This window comes from Diaphorina citri, unplaced genomic scaffold (genome assembly GCF_000475195.1).
Source record: "Diaphorina citri unplaced genomic scaffold, Diaci psyllid genome assembly version 1.1 scaffold155, whole genome shotgun sequence".
In the NCBI taxonomy this organism is placed as follows: Eukaryota; Metazoa; Arthropoda; class Insecta; order Hemiptera; family Psyllidae; genus Diaphorina; species Diaphorina citri.
In genome coordinates this window covers 226,557-251,374 of record NW_007377592.1, presented here as the reverse complement: position 1 = coordinate 251,374, position 24,818 = coordinate 226,557, and the positions used below count along the sequence as shown (strand labels likewise).

Sequence of the window (24,818 nt, the reverse complement as noted above, 5' to 3'; positions counted from 1 at the left end):
TGAGTGGACCAAATTCTCGAGAGCTCGTGTGACGGGTAACTCACCTAATCAATGTTGTAAGGTACCTCACGTTCCTCGGACGTGACTGCGTGCTTAGTGTGTACTAGGGTGTCCTACCGCGGCCGCGGCATATAGGACCTAGATCTGATTAACTAGGCCAGCCACTCACTATCAGGTAGATCTGACAGACGGACCTTTTCAGCCGTACCTGTCATGTCTACCTGATAGTGAGAGACTGGCCTTAGACAGTAATATGAGTCCTAGGAATCCTAAGATGCCCTAATGTTTCGCAGTCTATTGAGCGCGGTAGTCAGCACCTCCGGGTTGAAAGTCAGTGCTCTTGACCACTCGGCCACAGAGGTGGTCAGCACAGAGTTCAATAATATTGACAGCACTGTGCAAATATTGAAAGTGTGTGGGGCGGTATACGTCAGGTCCATGTCATGTGCTTCACAATACGTACGATGTTGGGTTGGTCAGTGATATTTACTAGATGTAGATAAGGTATTTTCTTATTGTCCTTTCATGTCATAAGTCCCTGATGACGAAGTGCTGATCCGTTTAGACTGTTGGCAATAGATGGTATCATCTTAACAAACATATGTACTTAGTGACATGAAAAGCCATCATAAATCTTGACAAATAAGTTCAAGATAAGCTAACAAACTTCTTTTTCTTCGCCTTTCCCCATGTTCAGACGGGGTCGGTGTTTTTCGTCAGCCTCTCAATCAGCCCTGGGTGATTGCTTTAGGCTGACATTTGGTTTTGGATGCGAGTGGATACCCTTCGCACTCAACCTTTGCTATTTCTTTAGCAAGGGAAATTCAGGCTGGTATACTCCCGTTCAAAGTCCCCCAGCCAGACTAATCTGGTCTACTCTCCGTTTAACGTACCCCAGCCAGACCTGTTTAACGTCCCCAAGCCAATTCTCTGTGCAGAAGATAAGCACACAATATACACATCGTCACATACGTCCAGGAATGTGACCAATTTCCTCCTACACGGTCAAGTGCCCTCGAATTAGACATCTCCCGTGTAGCATTAACGTCTCCCAGCCAGACCTGTTTAACGTCCCCAAGCCAATTCTCTGTGCAGAAGATAAGCACACAATATACACATCGTCACATACTACGTCCAGGAATGTGACCAATTTCCTCCTACACGGTCAAGTGCCCTCGAATTAGACATCTCCCGTGTAGCGGACCAGTCAACCGTGACCCCGTAATGACCTGTTACATCAGACTAGAACTGCAGAGTGCAGTTCTCCTGCAGTTGGTAAATTGCAGATGATTGTTGTAGTTCAGTTTTCCTGTAGAACACAATACGCTATCATAACGTGTACAGGGTATATCAATACTTCCGAGTTTCAGACGTACATGAAATGAAACTGTAAGTCATCCGGGCCCTATCATAACGTGTACAGGGTATATCAATACTTCAGAGTTTCAGACGTACATGAAATGAAACTGTAAGTCATCCGGGCGTAAATGGATTTTTTTCCTTGTATTAACGTGTACAGGGTATATCAATACTTCCGAGTTTCAGACGTACATGAAATGAAACTGTAAGTCATCCGGGCGTAAATGGATTTTTTTTCCTTGTATGTACTCAAAATTCCATACCTCGGCCGGGATTGAACCCACGCCCTCCTGTTTACCAGGCGAGCGCCTTGACCACTACACCACCGAGGCAGGTATAGAGCGTCCTATGGCCCGTGCAGCGTGTACGCTACTCTACGAACTTGGTAATAGACACCGTAGACAGTGGTCTCACGAGACCAAGTCTAACGTGGACACAGCTTTAAAGTAAAGGAATTGAAATAGGGTGTTAAGCTGTGGCCACACATAGACGACCGTCGATCGACGAGGTGAATCTATGTTGTCCAGGCAGTGTACGGTTTCAGTCGACATCGACGTGGTCGACTATGTTTGAACACACCTTTAGGATTATTGAGATACATATTTGGAAAATCTTACTATGCTTATGCAGTGAGCACCGAAAATACAAAGGAATTGCATTTCCAATTTCTTTATTGTGAATTCCAATGAGTCTACTGACCGATGTAACACTGTAAATAGGCCGATCAGCTACTCACGACACTTCATAGGTTGTCTATCCCGCTGCATTCATTCATGACAATGTGTTGGCATCCAATCCGTAGTTTTTGCTCATCAAACTGTCCACATAATGACCAACATGGAATCTCCTCTATCATGGTACTTTATCAACAAAACTGTCCAAAGCCTTCGGTTTATTTCTGCCTAATTAATGTAACTTTGACGGTGCAGTTGTCTGCTAAAAGTTAGCACTGCCTCCAAGCTGTTATCAGGTGGGTCTATGTTGTGATAAAGTTAGACGAACCCCCCTAACAAAACTCATTGTGTAAAACCAGTTCTGATAAGTGCCGTAGGGTATGGGTTATTTTGGCACACGGAAAAGGTGGTGTTATTTCAGTTAAAGGGTGACGGGATTACTTGGTATGGGTTATTTTGGCACACGGAAAAAGTGGTGTTATTAAAAGTTAGCACTGCCTCCAAGCTGTTATCAGGTGGGTCTATGTTGTGATAAAGTTAGACGAACCCCCCTAACAAAACTCATTGTGTAAAACCAGTCACTCACTATCAGGTAGACCTGACAGACGGACCTTTTCAGCCGTACCTGTCAGGTCTACCTGATAGTGAGTGGCTGGCCTTAGACAGTATGAGTCCTAGGAATCCTAAGATGCCGTAGTGTGCAACAAAAGAACTATGCAATGAATGCATGCATCTATTTACACGACCAGTAAACAGTTGCACAACTCAGAATAGTGAAATCGTGGATTATGTTATGATGTAGTTGAGGAATAATTTAGCAAACTATGTACTTACTCTAATTCATTTGGTTGCAACTAATGTATAAAGAAAGGTTTGTACACTGCAAAATTCATTTAGGTCATCATTAGAAATTTGAATTTTGAAATGGAAGGATGTGAGTCTCATAATAAACTGGAATTGGAGGATCTTTAATCTTTCTATATGGTGAAAAATCACACTAATAAGGCCAGCCACTCACTATCAGGCAGACCTGATAGGCACACCTGATCAGGTCCGCCTGTCAGATCTACGTGATACCTGATAGTGAGTGCCTGGCCTGAGGATTTTCAAGAACCCCTTCTATTCAAGGCAACTAGAAGGTGTGCTTATTAAAGCCCTTGCTGAAAACGTCACACTTTGGCAGACTTTCCTCGAATTGTTGTGATAGATTACAGATACAGATCGCGATTACATAAAGCTGAAATTGTGCTCTTTGCCAAGAGTGAGGCGGTTCGCTCACAAGTTCTAATCGTTTTATTAAAGATGAATTTTATCCTAAACAAATAAGATTCGTTCTCGGAAGGCCTTTCCCGTCTTACTCTCTTCCATTTCGGGACGATGAGACCTTTGCTCTTACAGGTCCGTCAATGGGGGAGGATTTTATCCTGAACGGATAATGTTCGTTCTCGGAACGACTAGCTTTCTCCTAACCTGCCCTCTTTCTCTCTTCTATTTCGGGATGATAAGACCTCCGCTGTTACAGTTCCCTTTGTCAAGCCTTGAAAAAATAAAATAAAATTAAGCTTAAGCTAATTTCTCTAAGAAAAACTCCTTCTGAATCGTCTGAGACCCGTGTGCGAACAGCTTTAGATTTACGAGAGTCAACTGAGGTGAGGTATAGGTAATAGGGATAATGCATGCGATTATGTGTAGCACTATTTAAAATTTTAGTAGGACAAACACTCTATGAATGTATGATGAGCTCTATACAGGGACAGACTGAGAGTGAAAGCGATTGAGTATTTTGCAACTATTAGACAAGATGTCGCCTGCGATTCATTGAAGGACGAGGCGTTTTTCAGATGAAGTATTTTGCAACAAACAAGATGTCGCCTGCTATTTATTACGAGGTATTTTTTTACGGTCGAGTATGTTGGGCACATGGCTTTAAGAAAAATTTGGGGCTCAACGGACTGCATTTCGTTGGTGTAGTGAGTACCTACCATTTGCCCTCTAAATGTTAATCGCCCGATTTCGCCTTTTCTGGAATCTCAAGATCTCTTTTGAGAATCGCGGCCGTAACCGAACAAGAAAGAAAACCAAAAGAAAGAAAGAAAGTATGTACTCAAATCTGCTGCAAGTAGATCAATAATTCGTCTGATCACCAAGGGCAGGGAGCTTTTGACAAACTTGGCAAATCTAAAGACCCTACAACTTGGTGAACTTAGAAGGAACTATTTCACTAGGGCCAGGCTAAGTCTCTGATTCAAGTTTGACTAATCCCTTTTCTTTTATACTTGTCTTGTATGACATGCTGCACACATGTCATACGCGATCACAAGAATCACAAGATCAGTACATGGAAAGATCCTAAAGCGCTGGCATATGAACATTCTTGGACCGATTCCATTTTCCATTGTCTTCCCGTCCTCTCAGTTATGAATCAAATTCCTCAGCAAAGGTGTATTATCCTTCCGGGAAACTGACCACTGGAAAATTGACCACGACTCAATTCTGTTTGTATTTGACCAGTAGTCAGTTTTTGTCAGCCTTTCAATCAGCCCTAGGGTCATTGCTTTGGGCTGATATTTGGTTTTTACGAGATGCCCTTCACTTGTCTTGTATGACATGCTGCACACATGTCACACGCGATCACAAGATCAGTACATGGAAAGATCCTAAAGCGCTGGCATATGAACATTCTTGGACCAATTCCATTTTCCATTGTCGCCCCGCCCTCTGTTATGAATCAAATTCCTCAGCAAAGGTGTATTATCCTTCCGGGAAACTGACCACTGGAAAATTGACCACGGCTCAATCCTGTTTGTATTTGACCAGTAGTCAGTTTTTGTCAGCCTTTCAATCAGCCCTAGGGTCATTGCTTTGGGCTGATATTTGATTTTTACGAGATGCCCTTCGCACTCAACCTTTGCTATTTTCTTAGGAAGGGAAATTTCAGGCTAGTATCCTCCCTGTTTAAAGTCCCCCATCCCGAAAGGAACAGCTACTAATGAAAATGTATACAATTACTGGAATACATTTTCCTATAACTGGCCCTACGTGTCAAACAGTTGGTACATCCCTGTACAACTGATATGCAAGTAAACGTTCTGACACTTCTGACGCACTGATGACAATGTAAATAGCACGGAGCACAATGATTTGCATTCAATATGAGTTAAGCAGCTGGGTTCATGCAATGGTTGAATGATATCTCCAGAAGGTCCTCGTAGACAATAGGATCCGAATAACCCTGCTCTAGTTGACTGTGAAGACATGGGTGTGAATTTTAAACACTCATCAAGTCATCGTTCTATTAAACTGTTCCAACCCTCAGTGCCTCGATTCACAAAAGGAATTAAAATCTTTGGTCGATTCATTATTTGAATCAATGCTAGTCGAAAAATTCATTCTACAATTATTTCACCGGTAAATTTTACGACTTTCACAGGAGTTGAACTACCAACTTCCCGCAGTCCACCACTCTAACCATAACACCACTTAGCATTAGCTCATTTACTTCTAAAGTGACTGCAGACTGCCAGTAGACGTAAAGCCGGTTACTAAAGTCAGAGTAAGGTCTGTCAGACCGTCCGAGGGTGAGTAGCCGGCATTAGACCGTCGGAAAAAGCTTCCGACTTCGCCCTTCAGAAAGTCCGAGAGACTAGAAGTCGGTAGCTTTTTCCGCCACAAACGCCAACTGTCTCTCAGATAGTCTGAGTAGAAGTCTCCATCTATTATTGTGGTAGAGATTGATTGACAGAAAACTCTGGTACCTATAACCCTATGAGACGGTATGGCATTGTTCTTATCAGATAACAGATACAAGTATACAGGGTGTCCAATAAATTTGGTTACAAATCGCTAAAAAGCAGCAGCAGCAGCTGAACGAGCCTTGTCTGTTCAGGATAAAGTCTGCCCCGGCGTTTATCAAACCCGCGACCTAGCGCTTACAAGGTAGATGCGCTATTACCCTCCAAACTAACTAGAATAGAATAGAATAACTATAGGTACCTTGTTTATTCTGCTCGAATGAGACTAAAAAGTCCCTTTACCCCAGCAGTCTAAACAAGGTCTTCTTTATTTTATGGGTTAAATAACATGGTATAACAAAATTTTAGAACCTTATTTGATTAAAAAAAATAATAAATAAAAAAATGGTTTTTTATGTTTTTTACTTTCTATTACCCTTACGTATAGGGAACCTATACCAGGTAATGAGAAAGTATTGCAATCGGTCCAATTTTTTTTTTTTTTTTACGTTACTGTATTACTGCTAAGTTTTATTCATCGGGTTTTTTTTTACCCTCCATTCGGCGACAACTAGTCGCCTCCTTACATTAACCTCACCCTAAATGGGACCGGAGAAAGCGATTGCCCAGACGGTCACCCAACCGGATACCAACCACACGGTTGCTTAACTTCAGCGAATTATTGGGAACTGATAGGACGTGCTATCGGCGCTTGACGTCACCCTGTATTATGTCTGAAAGGTCTGGCAATTGCATGAGCGAGAAAAAAGCTTTCACTCACGAAAAAAAAAAAAAAGGCGGTCGATTTTGGACTTGGATTTTTTTTTTTTAAGTAAAAAGTTCAAATTTTGGACACTTTTTAATGATCCCTCATTACATGGGGAGTATTTTAGATAGAAAAAAAAGTTCAAATTTGGGACACTTTTTAATGATCCCTCATTACATGGGGAGTATTTTAAGATAGGAAATTTTCGACCAAAAATCGGCCGCCGTAGGCGGCTCAGGCTCGGAACTTAGAAAAATTTTCATTTTTTTTTTTTTTCAAATACGTATTCCGCAAATGTAATAGAAAGTCGTGTGATGTTCACACCAGATTTTTTGTTTTGCATTCAGGGTGTATTGGATAATATATTAGATTTTTTTACGATTTATTTTATGTGGCAGGATTCTCCTGAAGGAGCTCTTCCACCCTGAAGGAGCTCTTAATCACAAATCTCAAGCATTTTTTCTACCGAAAGTCACAACTTAGGGTCGGCGTTGTGTTTTTTTTTTTTTTTTTTTTTTTTTTTTTTTTGGGGGGGGGTCACTAGGAAGCTATTCGCTATGAAAACTCAATTAGTTTCGCTATTCTATGACACACTACTGACAAAAGGGGTTTCAAATGTAGGAATGTCTTTCCATTTTTTTCTTCCACCCTGTATGTATAAAGCTGAAATACCTACGTGCCGTCAGTCGTCATTACGATGGGAATAAATTACCAAAGGAAAGTACACCCTGGGTATTATTGCCATCGGATAGTACGAAGTACCTATTATTCGGAACAAAGGTAGGTACCGTAATTACCTATCTGACTACCTAGAAGAGCTAAAAATACCACTACACAAAGGTACCTATTATCATTATTACTATGAAAGTGCATAGCAAAATTTACCTATGTTCAAATATTTATAGAGTCTAGGAGGCCCCAGGGCCAAATTCCTATTTTTTCACTTGTAAGGCAACGAACTATAGGAAATAGGTAGTAATTATAGTATATGTAACGTGTAACATACAAGTACATATCTACCACATTTGCCTATAACTTGTAAAGCACTTAGATAAGTACGTACTTTTCTTCCTGAAAAGTACTAAAAAAAAAAAAAAAAAAATGGAATAAAAACTTTAGAAGAAAAAAAAATGTTAGGATCACTTACTCGTTAGCACAATTCCAATGAGCATGAAGATCAGCCCGAAAGCGGACAGGGTTTTGGAGCAGTTGTGCGAGATGGGAATGCCGGCCATTGTGAAGGCCAAGAGTTCATGACCCGACCGTGGCAGGAAAATTGTCTGAGGGGGAGGGCATTGGGGAGGATCCGAGCCGTCAACGTTGTAGATACTTTGAGACCTGGAGGGGAGAGAATGGAATAGAATATAATTATCTTGTTTTTCCTGCCAGACTACTCATACCAATACCAAAAACTTACTTTTTCTATGACTCGGAACAAATGACATATATGGATGTGTTCTTTGATCCACTAACTTTGTCTTCGTTTCTTACTTACCATTTTCTGTACAGAAACTTTTTCGACACCAGATTTGGTTTGAGCCAAGTTTTCACCTTGGCACCATACGGCATAAGAGTCTTGTAGATTTTCCTTGCGTTTAAACTCGCACTTGGGTAGGTTTTCATTCTACCAACTCCCAATATTTTTAGATTTTTTTCGTCTTTGAAAAGTTCACTCAATAAAATTGTACAGGAGGTAGAGGTATCAAAAAATTCGAGCTATGTAAATAGGTAGGTATAATAGGTGAAAGTTCCGTTTCAATGCATACCATCTTATCAAAAATAGAAAGAAAAAAATAATAAAACGTCGAACAACCTGTCCCTCAGTACCAATAAATTATTCAAATGTCAACAGTGCCCATGTCAATGGAGCAACTTTTTCGCCACCATCACTTATTCATGCTTAATTTAAGCACAATTTGACAAAGTTCCAAAAGTCAAACTGACCATAGGTCAAAAACCGTTTTTAATTACGTTTAACGAGACGTTTTTAATTACAGGTCAGGAGTCTTAAGAGGTATTAAAGAGATGGGTTGGTTAACTCCTGTATAATTAATTTAATTATTGTTCAATTAAAGTTCGAAAGTCGAAATTTTGTCCAAAAGTCGATTGCCCAATGTTGTTATTCACAATTTAATATAGGGTTTTCTGTTAACACTTTTTAGTTCATTGGTCAGACTGGGAGGGTCTTTTATTGTTCATGAAACAGTCCAAAGGATTTACTTTTCATTTACCAAACCATGATATTTATCCTACTTTATTTTTGAAACATTAACACACTTTTTAGTTCATTGGTCAGACTGGGAGGGTCTTTTATTGTTCATGAAACAGTCCAAAGGATTTACTTTTCATTTACCAAACCATAATATTTATCCTACTTTATTTTTGAAACATTAATATTAATGGCTGCTTTTGATGATTACTTCACGATTTACAATTATGCTTATTTTATTTTTTAAATGTTAAAACTTTAAATTACTATCTTTGTTTCCTTTTATTTTTTATTCGTATGTATTCAGGTGTTAGATTGCATCGTTTAAATTCATTTATTTTTACAAGTTTACGGATTAAATTGTTCCTTATTCGCTTTTCCGTTTTATTGTTTCTTATTCGTTATTCCCATGATTACTTCACGATTTACAATTATGCTTATTTTATTTTTTAAATGTTAAAACTTTAAATTACTATCTTTGTTTCCTTTTATTTTTTTATTCGTATATATTTAGGTGTTAGATTGCATCGTTTAAATTCATTTATTTTTACAAATTTACGGATTAAATTGTTCCCTCTTCGCTTTTCCGTTTATATTGTTTCTTATTCGTTATTCCGTTTATATTGTTTCTTATTCGTTTTTCCGTTTAAATTGTTTCTTATTCGTTTTTCTTGTCCCTCAAATCAACTTCGTTCTCGGTCATAGCATCACTCACATTGTCTTCTGCCGTTTCTTCCTCTACCACTGCCATCTCGTCTGTAGACGGTCGCCGTTCCTGATTCTTCTTCATCTGGTCGATTTTCTTGCTCAGACCGCGTTCCAGATTTCTCATAACCTTGAAGGAAAATAAAGAGATTTGTTAAACCAAATTGACAAGGTAAAACCCACATCACAAAAACCTTTGCAGTTACATAGTGACATTAATCCCATTGGAAATATACCAGTGGGGGTGCGTTTAGGTTCCATCAAGGTCCGAGTAGAGCAGTTTAACTTCGAACACAAAAAAAACCACTTCGAGGCTTTGGTGTAGGGGCAAACAGCCCCTAAAAAATATTTAAGCTTCTACGAATCTATGAAGCCCCTTGAAAAAAAAATCGGGAGTCGAACCCGGATCTCCCGCATGTCAAGCTTACCTTGGGAAATACAAAACAGGTGTACACGAGACGTAGGAATATCCATCCAGACACGGCTAAGGCGAGATAAACGGCAGAGGTTAGAACCATCTTGAGGACGTCGAAAACTAGCTTCTCTGACTTCATTGTGACGGATGATGGACGGATGTTTATGTTCTAGTAATCTAGAGATTCCAGTCTATCAAGGATTGAAACCTCAGATGTCTTGACATAGTGGGATCTGGAAAATTGGAAGGGAATAAAATTGTTAAAATTGCGATTATATATAAAAAAAATAAAAATAATAATAATAATAATAATACAGCAACTGCCAATACAAATACACTCTATTAATTAAAAAAAAAAAAAAATAGTAAAAAAAATAACAATAAAAATAGGAGAATAAAAGAGAGAGAGAGAGAAAGAGAGAGAAAATACCTCTTAGAAGTTATGTAACTTGGGGGAGAAGTATGTACATATGTTACGTTCCTATTATTCTGAAATAAAGATTAAAATAGATACTTAAAAAAAGAAAAAAAAAAACTGTCGACCAAAAAACTCAATGATTCGGACCCAATTTGCAGGCATCGCTTTCCATTTTTCCATACAATGACGCAGTGGTCTACGTTCGAGTTCAGCTAAATAGGTATCTTGTCAAACCCACGTCCACTTTTGCTGACTATTCATTAAATTTCCTTTCCTCATCCATAATTGAAAAGCTTTTCACAAAATAAACTGTTTCGCCACCCCCACACATAAATAATAGAAATATCATCCAATTTAATCACGGAATGACGTAATTCTATTGGACGAAATTAAATTTGTTGTTCTACTTAGATATGTAAGTAAATATGGCTAACTTTTACAATATCTACGTCCTCCTACACACCTATATATTAGGCAACGCACAAAAAAGGTAGGGACATAATAACAATTTAAAGGAATCAAGGGCTAAAAAACAAACTTATGAACGAAATGGGCTATCAATGTAAAAAGTTCATTTTAAAAACTAAGTAAGTATTTTTTTAAGCATTAACAATGAATTGAAAAAAAAAAAAGTTTTCTTACTTTCTATTTATTCGTAAAAAGGTAAGACCGAATCAAAAAACGGGCTAATGAACGATTAACATTTAATACAGACTAGACGGGTCCAGTAATTACAAAATTAGGTTCAAACCATTACCTAACATGGCAAGAAAAATCGACAGTTTAAAATATACAATTGGGAAGTCCAAATCCGAATTAAAAGTTCTTCAAAAGAAAGTGTAATATCTGGAAATGGACTGAAAATGTACACTTGGGAAGTACGAATAAAAAGCTCTTCTAACAAAAGTGGAAAGTCTAGGAAATGGACGGACTAAAAACTAGAAGCTTTTGTGTCTATTATATCATTACTATCCATTGGATATGAGTACCTTATTTTGGGATGGACGTAGGGTCATACAATATTCAGAAGCCTTTGAATAATGTACACGTTTGAGAGAGCCCTTTCAGTCCGACGGATTCAGTCTGTAGAGCAACAAATCCAACTAATTCTACCCAACTTCAGTAGTGCAGTGGTTAACGCTTAACGCATTGGACTTCGGATTTTGAGGTTGGTGGTTCGAGTGCAAGTCATGCCATGAAATTTATCCAGGTGTAATAATAATGTTGTTATAGGGTTAGGTTAAACACGAGCTGCCACAATTTGAGCAGTGTTCTAGGGTTAGGTTAAACACAAAAAGGAGTTTTCATAATTTGAGCAGTGATCAGTGTTATTCAAGGGTTAAGTTAAACACAAAAAGGAGCTGCTGGCTTTCTCCTATCCTGTCTTTCAGGACGGTAGAACCCCCGTTGTTAGAGTTCCCTTTATCAAACCCTTTTTATTGACACTGTTCACATGGGAATAAATATACCTGGCTTCGGAATACGGGGAATCATTGTCTTGTAGTGTGTAGACATTTTTCTGGAACTACGAATCCATTTTGACTTTGGTCAATAGACTAGTCGTGTGTAGCCTTAAAGTTCAAGCACCTGGAAACAATAAACATATTGAAATTGCTGAAAATAGATTGTGGAGGTCGAAGCATACCTAATTACGGTGGATAGTGGGAGGTAGATACTACATACGAGTAAGTAGTCAAGTATAGGTACCCTGGTATGTACCTAAAATAACTTTCCATAGATTTTCTTCCTTCTTCTACAGAGGTACCTAAGTACATAGGTGTAGGTATTTACCTTTTTACCTACCTAATTTATGTACCTCGACAGCAAAATCAACGTCAGAAATGAATATTGAATGAGGGTGTTAATGCATTAAAAGGCTAAATTTACATATGCACCTACAACTCATTAAAATTAGGGACCTAATAAACCCATGTAGGTACCGTACCTACCTACCTACCTACCTAAAAAAAAATAAAAAAAAAAAAAAAAAAAATCACTGACCTAGCACACATGAATTCTGGCGACTTGGCGAGTCAAGGGTGTCTGCCTTGTAAGCCCTAGGTCGTGGGTTCGATTTCCGCCCCGGGCAGATTTTATGCTGAACAGAGGTTTGTTATTCGAACAACTGGCTTTCTCCTAAGTATCCTGTCTTCCTCCTTTTTTTTTTTTATTTCGACATGATAAAACCTTGGCGATTACAATTCCCTCTATCAACTTTGTTTTTTTTTTTAAGTACCTACCTATTTTGGGTTCAATACCCGGCCAAATCTAAATTTTTGGACTCAGAAAATTTTTTACAATAAGTCCGCCCGAAAACAATAGGTGACACAATACGCAATACATTTTTCACGCGTTGAAACGCCTAGAAACTCATTTGCATGCAACACGCAGTACATATTTTATCAGCTGTTTTGTTTGTTTACAAAACAGTTTGATAAGAAATCCGAAAGAAGCAGAGGCAAACTTTTTCAATTTTAATTAATTAAACACATTAATTAGTTAATTAATTGTCCCAGTTAATTAAAAGGTGTTATTTTAATCAACTTTCGAACCGTCTGATTGCAAAGAAATGGCCTCGCCGGATACAAATGAAGATGCAACCAGCAATGCTAACGAAAGCGAGGATCCTGACAAGGTAGAGCTCTACTGAGAATTCTGAAAGTTAGATTATCTTTTGGCAAAAAGAAGAAATCACAGCCTTTGGTAATTAGACAAATGCTGGTAGACCTAAATATTGAATGATCTGGATCTTATGAGATAGTTTTTCATAATAATAGAGCCTTGTGAGATACAACTTCTGTTGTATACCTAATTTTACTGATGTAAGATATCGACAACCACTCCCCCTCACACCCTATTCATCATAGATTTATATAAGCTCAAGATTTGAATTCCTGTCTGGGACAAACTTTATTCTAATCAAACAAGGTTTGTTCTTGAAAAGATTGCCATTCTAGTATCCTGTCTTCCCTCTGTCACAGCTCTTAAAAATAAATCATAAGAAAAGTGTGCAGTGAGATTATTATAGGGTTAGGTTAAATGCAAGAAGGAGTTTTCACAATTAGAGCAGTGATTAGTGTTATTATAGGGTTACGTTAAATACAAAAAGGAGCTTTTCTTTTCCACGGACGTGACTTCTGCATAGTTACCTGCTTTTGGCAAAAAGAAGAAATCACAGCCTTTGGTAATTAGACAAATGCTGGTAGACCTAAATATTGAATGATCTGGATCTTATGAGATAATTTTTCATAATAATAGAGCCAGTGAGATACAACTTATGTTGTTGTATAATTTTACTTATGTGAGATATCAACAACCACTCCCCCTCACACCCTATTCATCATAGATTTATATAAGCTCAAGATTTGAATTCTTTTCTGGGGCAAACTTTATTCTAATCAAACAAGGTTTGTTCTTGAAAAGATTGGCATTCTAGTATCCTGTCTTCCCTCTGTCACAGCTCTTCAAAATAAATCATAAGAAAAGTATGCAGTGAGAAATCCTCTACTAATCAATAAATATATATTTTCTATTATTTATCTCAGGATGATTGCTTGCTGGACCACATGGAAATCAGCATTCCCGAGGCAGAGAAGAGAACCAACCCAAGTCTGAACATAAGAGAATTCTACACTGTATACTTAATAGAAACTAAGTGAGTAACTGGCACAAGCAGCCCTATCTTTTTAAGAATCAGTTCTTACATAAATCAAAGAATCTCAGATAAATCAAAGAATCTCAGTGGAGAAGCATATGCTTGCTTTATTTTTGAATGCACAGGAAAATGGCATAGTTTGATAATAAGGAAGAATGATGTTGAATTATTTTGATGAAATAGGTCTAGAGAGTTCCTTTAACCCAGCAGCACACTACCACTCTATTGGAGTTTACTAGAAATTTCACAGTGGAGTGTCTGTAGAGTGTCTGGTCAGGCTGTGTGAAAAGAATATGGGTATCCATCAGTTTTCATGAGTAGAATTCTCAGCCAGCCACTCAAGCTGGGTGAGATTAACGTGGCTCCCGTTACGAGATTCGTACAAGCTTAAACCATTCTTTAGGTCTGTTTGCCCCTGCACCTAAGCCTCTGAGAGTTTCCCGTTATAGCGTTACTAACACCTAAACTTAGTAGGTACTTGCCTTTATACCTACCTATACATTTCTCTACAGGCTTCATAATCTATAGGTATACTTAATAGAAACTAAGTGAGTAACTGGCACAAGCAGCCCTATCTTTTTAAGAATCAGTTCTTACATAAATCAAAGAATCTCAGTGGAGAAGCATATGCTTGCTTTATTTTTGAATGCACAGGCAAATGGCATAGTTTGATAATAGGGAAGAATGATGTTGAATTATTTTGATGAAATAGGTCTAGAGAGTTCCTTTAACCCAGCAGCACACTACCACTCTATTATTATGGACAAATTCCCCCAACCATGTTGAAAATTCCATACCTCAGCTGAAATTGAACCTATGCCCTTCTGTCTTAATGAACACACTAAGGCAGGTTGACCAAAAACAAGGTATAACTTTTACCCTCAAATGGAACAAATCTTTTGAATTCTCACCATTAATTTCCAGAGTTACTGACGAAGACTGGTCACTCATTCCCAAACAAAACAAGCTGAGCATCAGAAGTCACGTCCGTGGAATATTGCTACCAAAGGAACTGGCACAAACGAGCAGTGACCAGTGTTATTATAGGGTTAGGTTAAACACAACAAGGAGTTTTCACAATTCGAGCAGTGATTAATGTTATTATAATGTTAGGTTAAATACAAAAAGGAGCTTTTCTTTTCCACGGACGTGACTTCTGCATAATTACCCTACAGACTTTCCAGCATTTTCATAAGTTTAGTTTTGCAGACGACTATGCGCTCAAAGTCGCGAGTGAGATAAGCCTAGGCACAGAATGACCAAAGCGACCAAGACGGAACAACTTGAGTGAAAAGGCTCATTTTCGTAGCAGAGAGTGGGTAGAGTAGCCTCTATGTTCAAGAAAAGTTTTTATTTCGAGTAGGGTGAAAGGTTCCCCATATTGACAAGTTCATAGGATGTCATAATACGTTCTACTGTGTAGGTCTGTCCTAGTAGAAAACGGAGGGACATGCTATACCCAAAATATAGGTACCTTTTGAGCATAAAGTCAAAACTTTGGTCATCATAAACAAAGAGGTAATAGGTAGAGAAAAAAATAGAAAAAAAATCTTCTTACCTTCATTAAATACAGTTGATGTTATGGCACAAAATTTTAAAAAACATACATAGAAGAGGGTGGAACAACAAGCCTGATTCGCCTGAAATAATGAGGGTTAATCAGGCTTTTATGTCCCTTGGGAAACCTGGATAACTGGGGAAAAAATCGTGACCCGTACATTTTTTACTAAAAAAAATGTTTAAATGGGAAAATCGAGCCTCTATAAGTGGGAATGACTGATTCTAGATACTTGGTCCGGAGCCTCTGTAAGTGGGAAAGGTTGCCTTTTTCCTAGGTCTGGAGCCTTCAGCGGACCTCTGTAGGTGGGAATTTGTAGGAAAGCATAGTAACCCTAATAACAGATTCCTGTTCACATTTACCTCTATAAGTGGGAATAGGAAAACGGCAACCCCTCAAAGTGGGAAACTTTTTAACTGGGAAACCTGGATAAGTGGGAAAAAATTGTCAGTCCCTTGGATTCCCACTTAGACAGGTTCGACTGTAATGATAAAATCGATCAAGTGGACTACCTGTTGAAAAAAGAAAAAAAAATCTGCATTACATTCGACCGAAGTCGATCTACATGGACTAAATTTTCGGAGTCTGGCCTACAGTAAATGAGCAATAATAAAGCCCGAGAGGGGCCCCTCCCCTCACTAAATTCCGCCCTGAAATTTTTAGGTACCAAAGTTTAGGTAACCAGCCTGAGAAAATTTTGACCAGCATTTTCCCACACTCGACTTTTTTTTTCCTTGTCTACTCCAGTGGCGCGTGCTTTTCAAATTTATGGGAAGCTATTTTTTTCCAAATGCATCTTTTTATGAAAATGCCAGTTCCCTACAGTACACTGAAGTTAAGCAAAGGCGGGCATGGTGGGCATCTAAATGGGTGACTGTCTAGGCCATTTTACATTTTTTTTTTGTACATTTTTTGAAGAAGAAGGGATGGGGACATGCTATGAATCAATATAGACAACGTACTCTATGCTGTGTGAATATTTAATGAAATTATAGGTAGCCTTCCTCCCTCCTTCCTCTTTTTTTTCCTTTAGACATCCTGGTGAGCTTGGACGGTAGCACGCCTGCCTTGAAACCGCTGGGTGCAGGGTTCGATTTCCGCCCGGGGCAAACTTTATCCTAAACAGAAAAGGTTCGTTCCCGGAACGGCTGGCTTCCTAATCCACACACACTCTCGCTCTCTATTATTATTATTTATTTGAAGAGGTTTGACATCTAAGAGAGAAAGAATACAGGATAGGAGAAAGCCAGCCGTTCCGAGAACAAACATTATCCCATCAGGATAAAATCCGCCCCGGGCGGGAATCAAACCCGCCGCCTAACGCTTACAAGGCAGACGCGCTACCAACTAAGCTAACTAGGCTGGCCACTATTTTTTAAATTGTCAAATTTAGCTTACAATATTATTTTCAGCTCAAGAATAACAAACTAGGGTTTAGAAATACCTAAATAAAAAAAAAAACACACGTGCAACACACACACGTTTATATATACCTCTTAATTTTCTATACAAAAGTTCCCTCACTTAATTCCTGTAATAATAAAAAAAAAGTCAAAACTTTTTAGGCCCACATGAAAACTTGTTCAAACTTCGGCCATAATAGTATCTCCATATTATGATTATATAGTTTACTAATTTTGGCTTTTACCAATTTTTGACATGGGCAACGACTTCTAAAAATACGCCTTTTGTGTACTTTTTGTACCTTGTCACTTGTGTGTAGGAAGTCCAAATCAATTGACGTTTTCTCGTTGAACTGAAATTTTTAATGCAAATCAATATACGGAAGCCTAGTTAGCTTGGAAAGTAGCGCACCTGCCCTGTGAGCGCTAGGTCGCGGGTTCTATTCTCACCCGCGGCGAAGTTTATCCTAAACAGACGTTTTTGGAACGCTGGCTTTCTCCTATCCTGTCTTTCAGGACGGTAGAACCCCCGTTGTTAGAGTTCCCTTTATCAAACCCTTTTTATTGACACTGTTCCTGTTCACATGGGAATAAATATACCTGGCTTCGGAATACATGGACTCATTGTCTTGTAGTGTGTAGACATTTTTCTGGAACTACGAATCCACTTTGACTTTGGACAATAGACTAGTCGTGTGTAGCCTTAGAGTTCAAGCACCTGGAAACAATAAACATATTGAAATTGCTGAAAATGGATTGTGGAGGTCGAAGCATACCTAATTACGGTGGACAGTGGGAGGGGATATAGTGGGAGGTACATATTGTGGAGGTCGAAGCATACCTAATTACGGTGGACAGTGGGAGGGGATATAGTGGGAGGTACATACTACATACGAGTAGTCAAGTATACATAGGTACCCAGGTATGTACCTAAAATAACTTTCCATAGATTTTCTTCCTTCTTCTACGGAGGTACCTGAGTACATATTATGTAGCTACACCTTTTTACCTACCTAATATATGTACCTCGACAGCAAAATCAACGTCAGAAATGAATATTGAATGAGGGTGTTGATGCATTAAAAGGCTGAATTTACATATGTACCGACAAAAATAAACGGTTCGAAGTTACCAAAGAAGAGGACCTGCGCGCGTCGCTGAGGAATTATGTGGGCCTTCAGATCCGAATGAATAGGAAATGTCTGAGCACGTGGACTAATATTAAGGCTTGTATTGAGAGTATACCTTAGGGAGTGATTAATGAATGAATGAATGAATGAATGAATGAATGAGATACGAAATATGAGAGACTAAAGGCAGAAACACACTACCATCACGTCACGTGAAGTCTTGGGGAGTCAGAAAGCTGTAGTTAAAAGTTTTCCCATAATACGGATAGGTATTGTAGGTAATTTCGTTCAGGACAGCCACACTACTATCACGTTACATGACGTAAACTACATCTTTCTATCTCTCATAACTTCACGTGACGTGACGATAGGGTGTTTCTACCTCTATAAGCCGGGGCCTCAGAGGTTGAACTATAATTAAATTTTAATCTTTGATTTAGCGATGTGTATAACTGAAAATTACGAAATCCAAGAGCTAAACTTATTGCAAGTTTAAACTATGATTCCAGCCCCAGCCTGATGAGTGAGTTGAAGAGACAGTCACATGTGTTACATTATTTTCATATAAGACCCGTCTAGTCCTATACGTATTAATAGATACCTTATTATCTAAAGAACCTCCTTGTTCAGGTGCGTTTTTCCAGTCGCTTCTTTTTACTTAAACCTCTAATCAGTATTAAAAAAAAAATAATAATAACCTTACTTTAATAAATTTCAATAAAAAAGGAATTGTAATTCTTCTTCAATAATAATAAAAAGACAACACTTTACTCCACTGGCTGAATTCGAGGGGAAGAATGACGCAAAAAAAAACATTGAAACTGCCCTTTGCCTCCTCATGTTCGCTACTTAGGACAACAACAAATGAGGAAGTCTACAAAAGAAGGGCCATTTTTTTGTATCTTTATCTATGGAATTCACCAAATTTGGGGAGGAGTAAAATAGTAAACAATTTCAAGTAAAACATTTAATTAGAAATCAATTTATATTGATCTCAATACCTAGCGACTAGAAAATCTCACCTTCTTTATTTTCTCTTATCAAAATTATCCTGCCAAATTTTACTCTCTTTTTAGCTGGATTCCCATTAGGGACAAGCTACTCATTTTGCTTGACTTTTTCTCATCGTCCAATTTCCAATTCACTAATTGGAACTACGTATTTACCTTTTTTTTAGCATTCCTCTATGAAATCCCTATTTTTGTTTTGTTTTCAAGTTTTCCTACTAAAAAAAAGTATTATTATTATTATTATTATTATTATTTTTTAAAGAAAAAAAAAACATTCCAAGTTTGTATACCTACCTAATCAAACCTCTTAAAAAAAAAATAATAAATAAAATAAATAAATAATTTCTAATTGTTAGATAGGGTAAGAAGTAAGAAAGTTGCCACCTTTGCCCTAGTCTTAACTAATCACTTGCTTAAAATCTTATGCACTTTTTTGGCCAAGAAGGAAATTGGACTAACCCTCATTTAGAACTTTTTGGTGGGAACAAATGTAGCCTAGTTAGCTTGAAGGGTAGCGCGTCTGCTTTGTAAGCGCTAGTTCAAGGTTTCGATTCTCTTCAGTGATGAACTTTTTTAAGAGAAAAAAAAAACATTCCAAGTTTGTATACCTACCTAATCAAACCTCTGAAAAAATAATAATAAAAAAATAAAATAAATCATTTCTAATTGTTAGATAGGGTAAGAAGTAAGAAAGTTGCCACCTTTGCCCTAGTCTTAACTAATCACTTGCTTAAAATCTTATGCACTTTTTTGGCCAAGAAGGAAATTGGACTAACCCTCATTTAGAACTTTTTGGTGGGAGCAAACGTAGCCAGCCTAGTTAGCTTGAAGGGTAGCGCGTCTGCTTTGTAAGTGCTAGTTCAAGGTTTCGATTCTCTTCGGTGATGAACTTTATCCCTAACAGAAGAGGTTCTTTCTTGGAACGGCTGACTTGCTCCTGTCCTGTTCTCTTTTCGATTTCGGGCCGATAAGAACTCAATAGTTATAGTTCCCTCTATCGGGTTAGTCCAAATTGAAAAAACCACGTACTTAAGTACAACGTTATTTTGCCACCCTTCCGAGTGTTGTTTATATTACTTACTACTTTTACTTTTCTTTATCTTTAAGCATAGTATCTTAAAACGGTACTTGTTCAGAAGTCACGTCAATGGAAAATTGCTACAAAAAGGAGCTGTCACAAATGAGCAGTGGCCCGTGTTGTTATAGGGTTAGGTTAAACACAAAAAGAGATTCCTTTTTCATTGTCGTGACTTCTGAATAACCTAAAAACCATTCGTATACTACCCACTAGCCTGTATATTTCAAACTATATTTTTTTGAAGTTACCCTTTTTGTGTTGTATAAAAATTTAATTTTAAGTGCTAACCATTTTATCAACTTGTTTAAGATTACACAAAGCATTACATTTCTTTTTTTAAAGGTACAAATTGCGAAATATCAGCGGACTGTGTTTTTTGTTTCCTCTTGAAGTTTTAAGACCGGTACACAAGCTACGACATCTCTCTCAACCTGGTCTTTCGACAGATCATCGCGTGTGTGTATGCAAATTTGCAAAAATTTTGCCCGTTTCGACTCGAAAAAAAGTGGTCTTATCTCATTTTTACGTGTGTACGGGATATTTGGACACATTTTTCTCGTTTATACCTAACTTAAATTTGCACAAATATCGCGTACTTAGGCAACGATATATTGAAAAAACCAGATTGGGAGTTCTTTTTTTTCAAGCCACTTACTTACCTCTGAGGGTGATCAGTGTCAGAACCAGAAGCTAACACTGATGCTTGTGGATAAACTCCTCACATGGTGCCACACTTTGGGTGGAATATACAACATATCGCCCGGGTTTAGAGTACACTCTATGAGGTGACCAGGGGTCTGGTTGTGAGGGACACTGGATTGTGCCTCTTCCTTTGAGTTAGATTGACTAGTTTCACATTTGAGATCTGGAAAATAAATTCGCTGAAGTTACTTCTGGAAAATAAATTCGCTGAAGTTACTTCTGGAAAATAAATTTATTGAAGTTACTTACCTACTTTACTGAAGTTACAAACGAGATCTAGGTTTTCACGTTTTCAGAATGATGGAAAATTATCATTTAAATTTGCACTTCTATTTTGATTGTAATTACTAATTATATCAACGAGTTACTTTTGATGTTCTCGTGTTGACCCAGCACCTAAATGGGAAGTATTGTCTCTTTTTCTCTCTTGTCGCACATCTGATGAAGGATATACATACCTAACTACAGGGTGGACAATATAAGTATGTTACGACAAGACCACAGCAGTTGGTCTATTGCTACAAAATAAAAACGGCGTTGAAACACCCATTTTACCGAGAGTTAAAATAGTAGGTACCTTTTCCAGGGTGTTTCACAAAGTCCGGGAACTCCCTGGTCAATATGTCCAGGTCTAATTCAGGGTCCACCCGACTCGTATTGTTCAATAGTCCCTCATAAGGGTACATGTGAGAATCAGGGCCGGTTAGGAGCACCCGTTTGGAGCCCAGAACTTGAACTAGGAGATTGTGTTTGGCATCCCAGTGAAATGGTGTTACCGTGCCTGTAAAGCAGGAAAATTGTATTTAATAGAAATTTATTTATTTGTAAACTTCACCTATGAAATATACATAGAAGACCTTCTTTAGACTTTTCAGTCTCTTTACCCTAGTCTCATTCTGGCAGGATAAACAAGGTATATTTTATTCTATTTTATTATTATTATATATATCTTTTTTTTTTTACCTGGAGGTCCAAACCACATGTTCAAATCCACATGATGAGCCTCTGTCTCCTCTTCATTTTCATCATTGTGAATAAAGCCATCACTTTGCTTCTCTTCAGCACCAGACTGATCCGTGAGAAGTGAGCTATTAGTGCTGTCACCAATGGGAAGCGAGCTATCAATGTTATCACCAGGGTGAAGATAGCAATAGTCGGGCACGACAATGTCCTGTTTCAACTGAGGTATCTGCAGAACAAAGTTGAGAAATGAAGTTATAATAAAATTGAGGAGCGATGGGCAAGCATTGTACGATTTTTCAAAAATCTCAATAATCCAGCACCCAATGTTTACCTACCATGCTGGCACCGGTCGCTATGCGCATTTGTATTACATAGCTACTTATTTTCCTCACGAGGCTGAGTGGGGACAGTCAATCACGAAATTAACCAATTTTATGATGCATTTTTTTTTGTCCCCGCCGGGAATCGAGCCAGGATCTCCCGCGTGCAAGGCGAGCGCAGTGACCACTACACCATTAGAGCTGACCTTAAAGAATTATACAAAAATAAACACAAGGTACTTGGTTGGTTTCTACCACAATTACATGTATAGTCCCTCGTATTATTACATAGCAAGGGGAAATTATAAATACCAGGTAATCTAACACAGCATACAGCACCAGAAAAAAGTAAGTTGATAAGTACCTGAGATAGTAAATCATGTTGTGCCAGATAGGCGTGACTATGTTCACACATATGTTCATCTAGAAACCGGTTCAGACTCATCAGACGTTGTGACCAATCCTCGTCAGTGTATTTCTTGCCTGGGAGATAGCAAACAAAATGAATTACCTACCTATGCTCTTTAAATGTTTATTATCATTTTTAAATAAGAGTTTCTTTTCTCAAAAAAAAGAGGTTTGATAGAGGCTAGAGACACAAATGGAGAACAAGATGATCAAAAGAAGATAGAAAGATTCTAAAGATAACCTAAAGAAAAAAACATACCTAAGTTATGGCAAGTAAATTGATCAGTCATAGATATAAAGAAGAAGTTATTTTTTTAAGAGGTTTTATAAAGAAGAAGTTAGTTTTTTAAGAGGATTGATAGAAGGAACTGTAACAGCGGAGGTCTTATCGTCCTGAAAGGGAAGACAGGATAGGAGAAAGCCAGCCGTTCCAAGAACAAACTTTATCTGTTCAGGACAAAATCTGCCCGAACGGAAATCGAAGGCAGACGCACCTCCGAGATAACTAGGCTGGTTAACATAGCTTGTGAATCATCATGTTTCTTATTCTTAGTAGCTTGACATTTTGGCTTAGTACCGTGTCTTCGGCCTAAAAAGCCTATTGGGTTAAAAAAAAGCCTAAAAATAAAAAAAAAATTAGGTTTAAGTAAGGTACTACACACTCTCACCTATTTCGATGGGCACTAATCGGGATCCAGCCAGCTTTCTAAAATAGGCAAGGTCCCATTTGGCCAGCGCAGGCCAATGTGATACACAGTCCCGCAGTTTGACTGGTCTCCTTACAGTTAGGAAGTTGGATTGGAAGGTCAACAAACTGGGTGCACTCAGCTCCTGGATTGCAACTCCACGGATTCCTGGGGAGGAGAGAGAGACTCGAACTTAACACAGCAAACAGAGGAATCATATGAATCAGCAATGTCAAAAAAATTGTTAAAATCTGAACAGTCTGCTTATAACATTCAAAGGTCAAACCAACCTCGGTGGTGCACTGGTTAATGCGGTGGACTTTGGATCTGGAGGTTGGTGTTTCAAGTCCAAGTCAGGTCATAAAATTTATCTAGATGTAATAATTGGGGAACAATATTTGTTGACAAGCATTTAAGTATACTTAGAAAAAGAAGAAAAAAAAAAACTTGTATTCAAAGGTCAAAAAGGTAGGTAGGGTAGGTACCTGTAATTTTCCATGAAGACATCACCACACTGCTTTTACTAGTAACAGCTGCCCAATTGCTCTTTATCTCACTATGTCCATTATTGACCATAGCATTGTATAGGCCCATGAGTAACTCTACAGCCTTTGTCATGTGAGGATTGTTGTAGCCAAGTAAGATTCCTGTAGGACAGAAAATTTATACCTATTCTATTATAGTTGATAAGTACCAAGGTAAGAAAAAGGTAGCCTAGATAAATATGTACCATGCATAAAAGTAATTTTAGCTGCTTTATTCTGATAGGTACTAATGTAAGCAGGAATTTGAAGATAGGTAGGGAGGGACAAAAGAAGGAAGCGGGAGGGAAAGAGAGCAAGAGAGAGGAAAGTAGATAGAGAAGAAAAGTAGAGATTCAGAAGGAATGTGAGAGAGGAAGAGAGAGTGGGTGAGAGGGAGGAAGCAAGAGAGGGAAAAGTAAAGAAGAGAAAAGAAAGAAATGTGTGAGAGGAGAGGGAGGAAGAAAGGATAAAGAAGGAGGGAGAGAGAGAGAGAGAGAGAGAGCAAGTGAGAGAAAGCTTACCCTTATCTAGCATATGAATACAGTCTTCCATCAATTTCAAATTCCAATCAACAGGTGACTTAGAAAGCAAAGTGGTGGCCATCTTGTAAAATCCAAGCAGAGAATAGATGTGTTTGATATACTCAGGAACATTTTTCCAAGTACCAGTATTGAGGAGTTCCCAGGTTTTATCCATGCTTGCTTGTACCAAGAGAGCAATTTGTTCTGTCTTGGTTTTACTGTCACAGCTGAAATGAAAAATCAAAAGATAGTTTGTTTTAGTGACCAAAAATGAGAATTTTGTAATTAGAAAGGGCCCAAAAGAAAAATAAATGGCATACACTGCCACCCTTCTCAGTTTTTTTTTTTTTTTTTTAAAAAAAAGTTGGTACCTATGGCTTTTTTTCTTGTTCATTTTACCTGAAAACTGTTTCTATTTCATCCAATTGAATTTTCTGAAACCAAGCATGTATTTTCTCCAACAAACTCCACAATTCATACTTCTCATTGCACAATGTTTCCATGTTTACTACATTATATTCATAGATTGCTTGTTCCAAACTGAGGATGTTTTCTCTTGATTCAATTAGATTTGCCATTGTTG

At 38.1% G+C, this 24,818-nt stretch overlaps 3 protein-coding genes across 12 annotated transcripts in view; 1 reads left to right on the top strand and 2 right to left on the bottom strand.

The window, feature by feature from the left end:
• The window catches only part of LOC103505177, a 14,274-nt gene extending 2,448 nt beyond the window's left edge, over positions 1-11,826 (bottom strand). For 2 of the 7 annotated variants that reach the window (XM_008469492.2, XM_026820539.1), the window contains exons 1-3: positions 11,267-11,586; positions 9,873-10,092; positions 9,455-9,574 (exon numbers count right to left, since the gene is read on the bottom strand). In XM_008469492.2, the coding sequence (XP_008467714.1) occupies positions 9,455-9,574; positions 9,873-9,998 (246 nt within the window). In that variant the 5' untranslated portion in view covers positions 9,999-10,092; positions 11,267-11,586. Of the gene's footprint in view, positions 1-7,682; positions 7,869-9,344; positions 9,575-9,872; positions 10,093-11,266; positions 11,589-11,746 lie in introns of those variants that run through there. The other 5 variants (XM_008469495.2, XM_008469494.2, XM_026820538.1 and 2 more) reach the window with 5 other exon arrangements.
• Positions 11,756-24,818, bottom strand: LOC103505188 (lysine-specific demethylase 8-like). 4 transcript variants are annotated; one of them, XR_003390364.1, is made up of 10 exons: positions 24,635-24,818; positions 24,236-24,462; positions 23,676-23,837; positions 23,173-23,358; positions 22,461-22,579; positions 21,777-22,002; positions 21,391-21,594; positions 20,771-20,976; positions 17,494-17,611; positions 15,894-16,002 (listed from the first exon to the last, which is right to left on the bottom strand). XR_003390364.1 is itself a non-coding variant. In XM_026820532.1 (9 exons), exons 1-8 carry the CDS (start codon positions 24,811-24,813, stop codon positions 20,789-20,791), a joined length of 1,491 nt encoding a protein of 496 aa, XP_026676333.1. In that variant the 5' UTR covers positions 24,814-24,818; the 3' UTR covers positions 11,756-11,864; positions 20,771-20,788. The 4 variants fall into 4 exon arrangements, 3 of the variants coding, with proteins under 3 accessions (XP_026676333.1, XP_017297790.1, XP_026676334.1); XM_026820532.1 differs by lacking the exons at positions 15,894-16,002; positions 17,494-17,611 and adding an exon at positions 11,756-11,864; XM_017442301.2 differs by lacking the exon at positions 15,894-16,002 and having other exon boundaries at positions 17,038-17,611.
• LOC108251864 lies at positions 12,723-18,143 on the top strand. The gene is made up of 4 exons (XM_017442302.2): positions 12,723-12,912; positions 13,823-13,932; positions 14,857-14,912; positions 18,022-18,143. The coding sequence occupies exons 1-4, from the start codon at positions 12,847-12,849 to the stop codon at positions 18,141-18,143; spliced, it is 354 nt and encodes a 117-aa protein (XP_017297791.1). The 5' UTR covers positions 12,723-12,846.

Coding starts and splice junctions, on each gene's coding strand:
- LOC103505188 (XM_026820532.1), bottom strand. CDS start 24,813: ATGGCAAATCTAATTGAATCAAGAGAAAACATCCTCAGTTTGGAACAA. Junction 23,838..24,235: donor TATTCATATGCTAGATAAGG/GTAAGCTTTCTC, acceptor TCTGTCCTACAG/GAATCTTACTTGGCTACAAC. Junction 22,003..22,460: donor AACATGATTTACTATCTCAG/GTACTTATCAAC, acceptor TTTGTTCTGCAG/ATACCTCAGTTGAAACAGGA.
- LOC108251864 (XM_017442302.2), top strand. CDS start 12,847: ATGGCCTCGCCGGATACAAATGAAGATGCAACCAGCAATGCTAACGAA. Junction 12,913..13,822: donor AAAGCGAGGATCCTGACAAG/GTAGAGCTCTAC, acceptor TATTTATCTCAG/GATGATTGCTTGCTGGACCA. Junction 13,933..14,856: donor GTATACTTAATAGAAACTAA/GTGAGTAACTGG, acceptor ATTAATTTCCAG/AGTTACTGACGAAGACTGGT.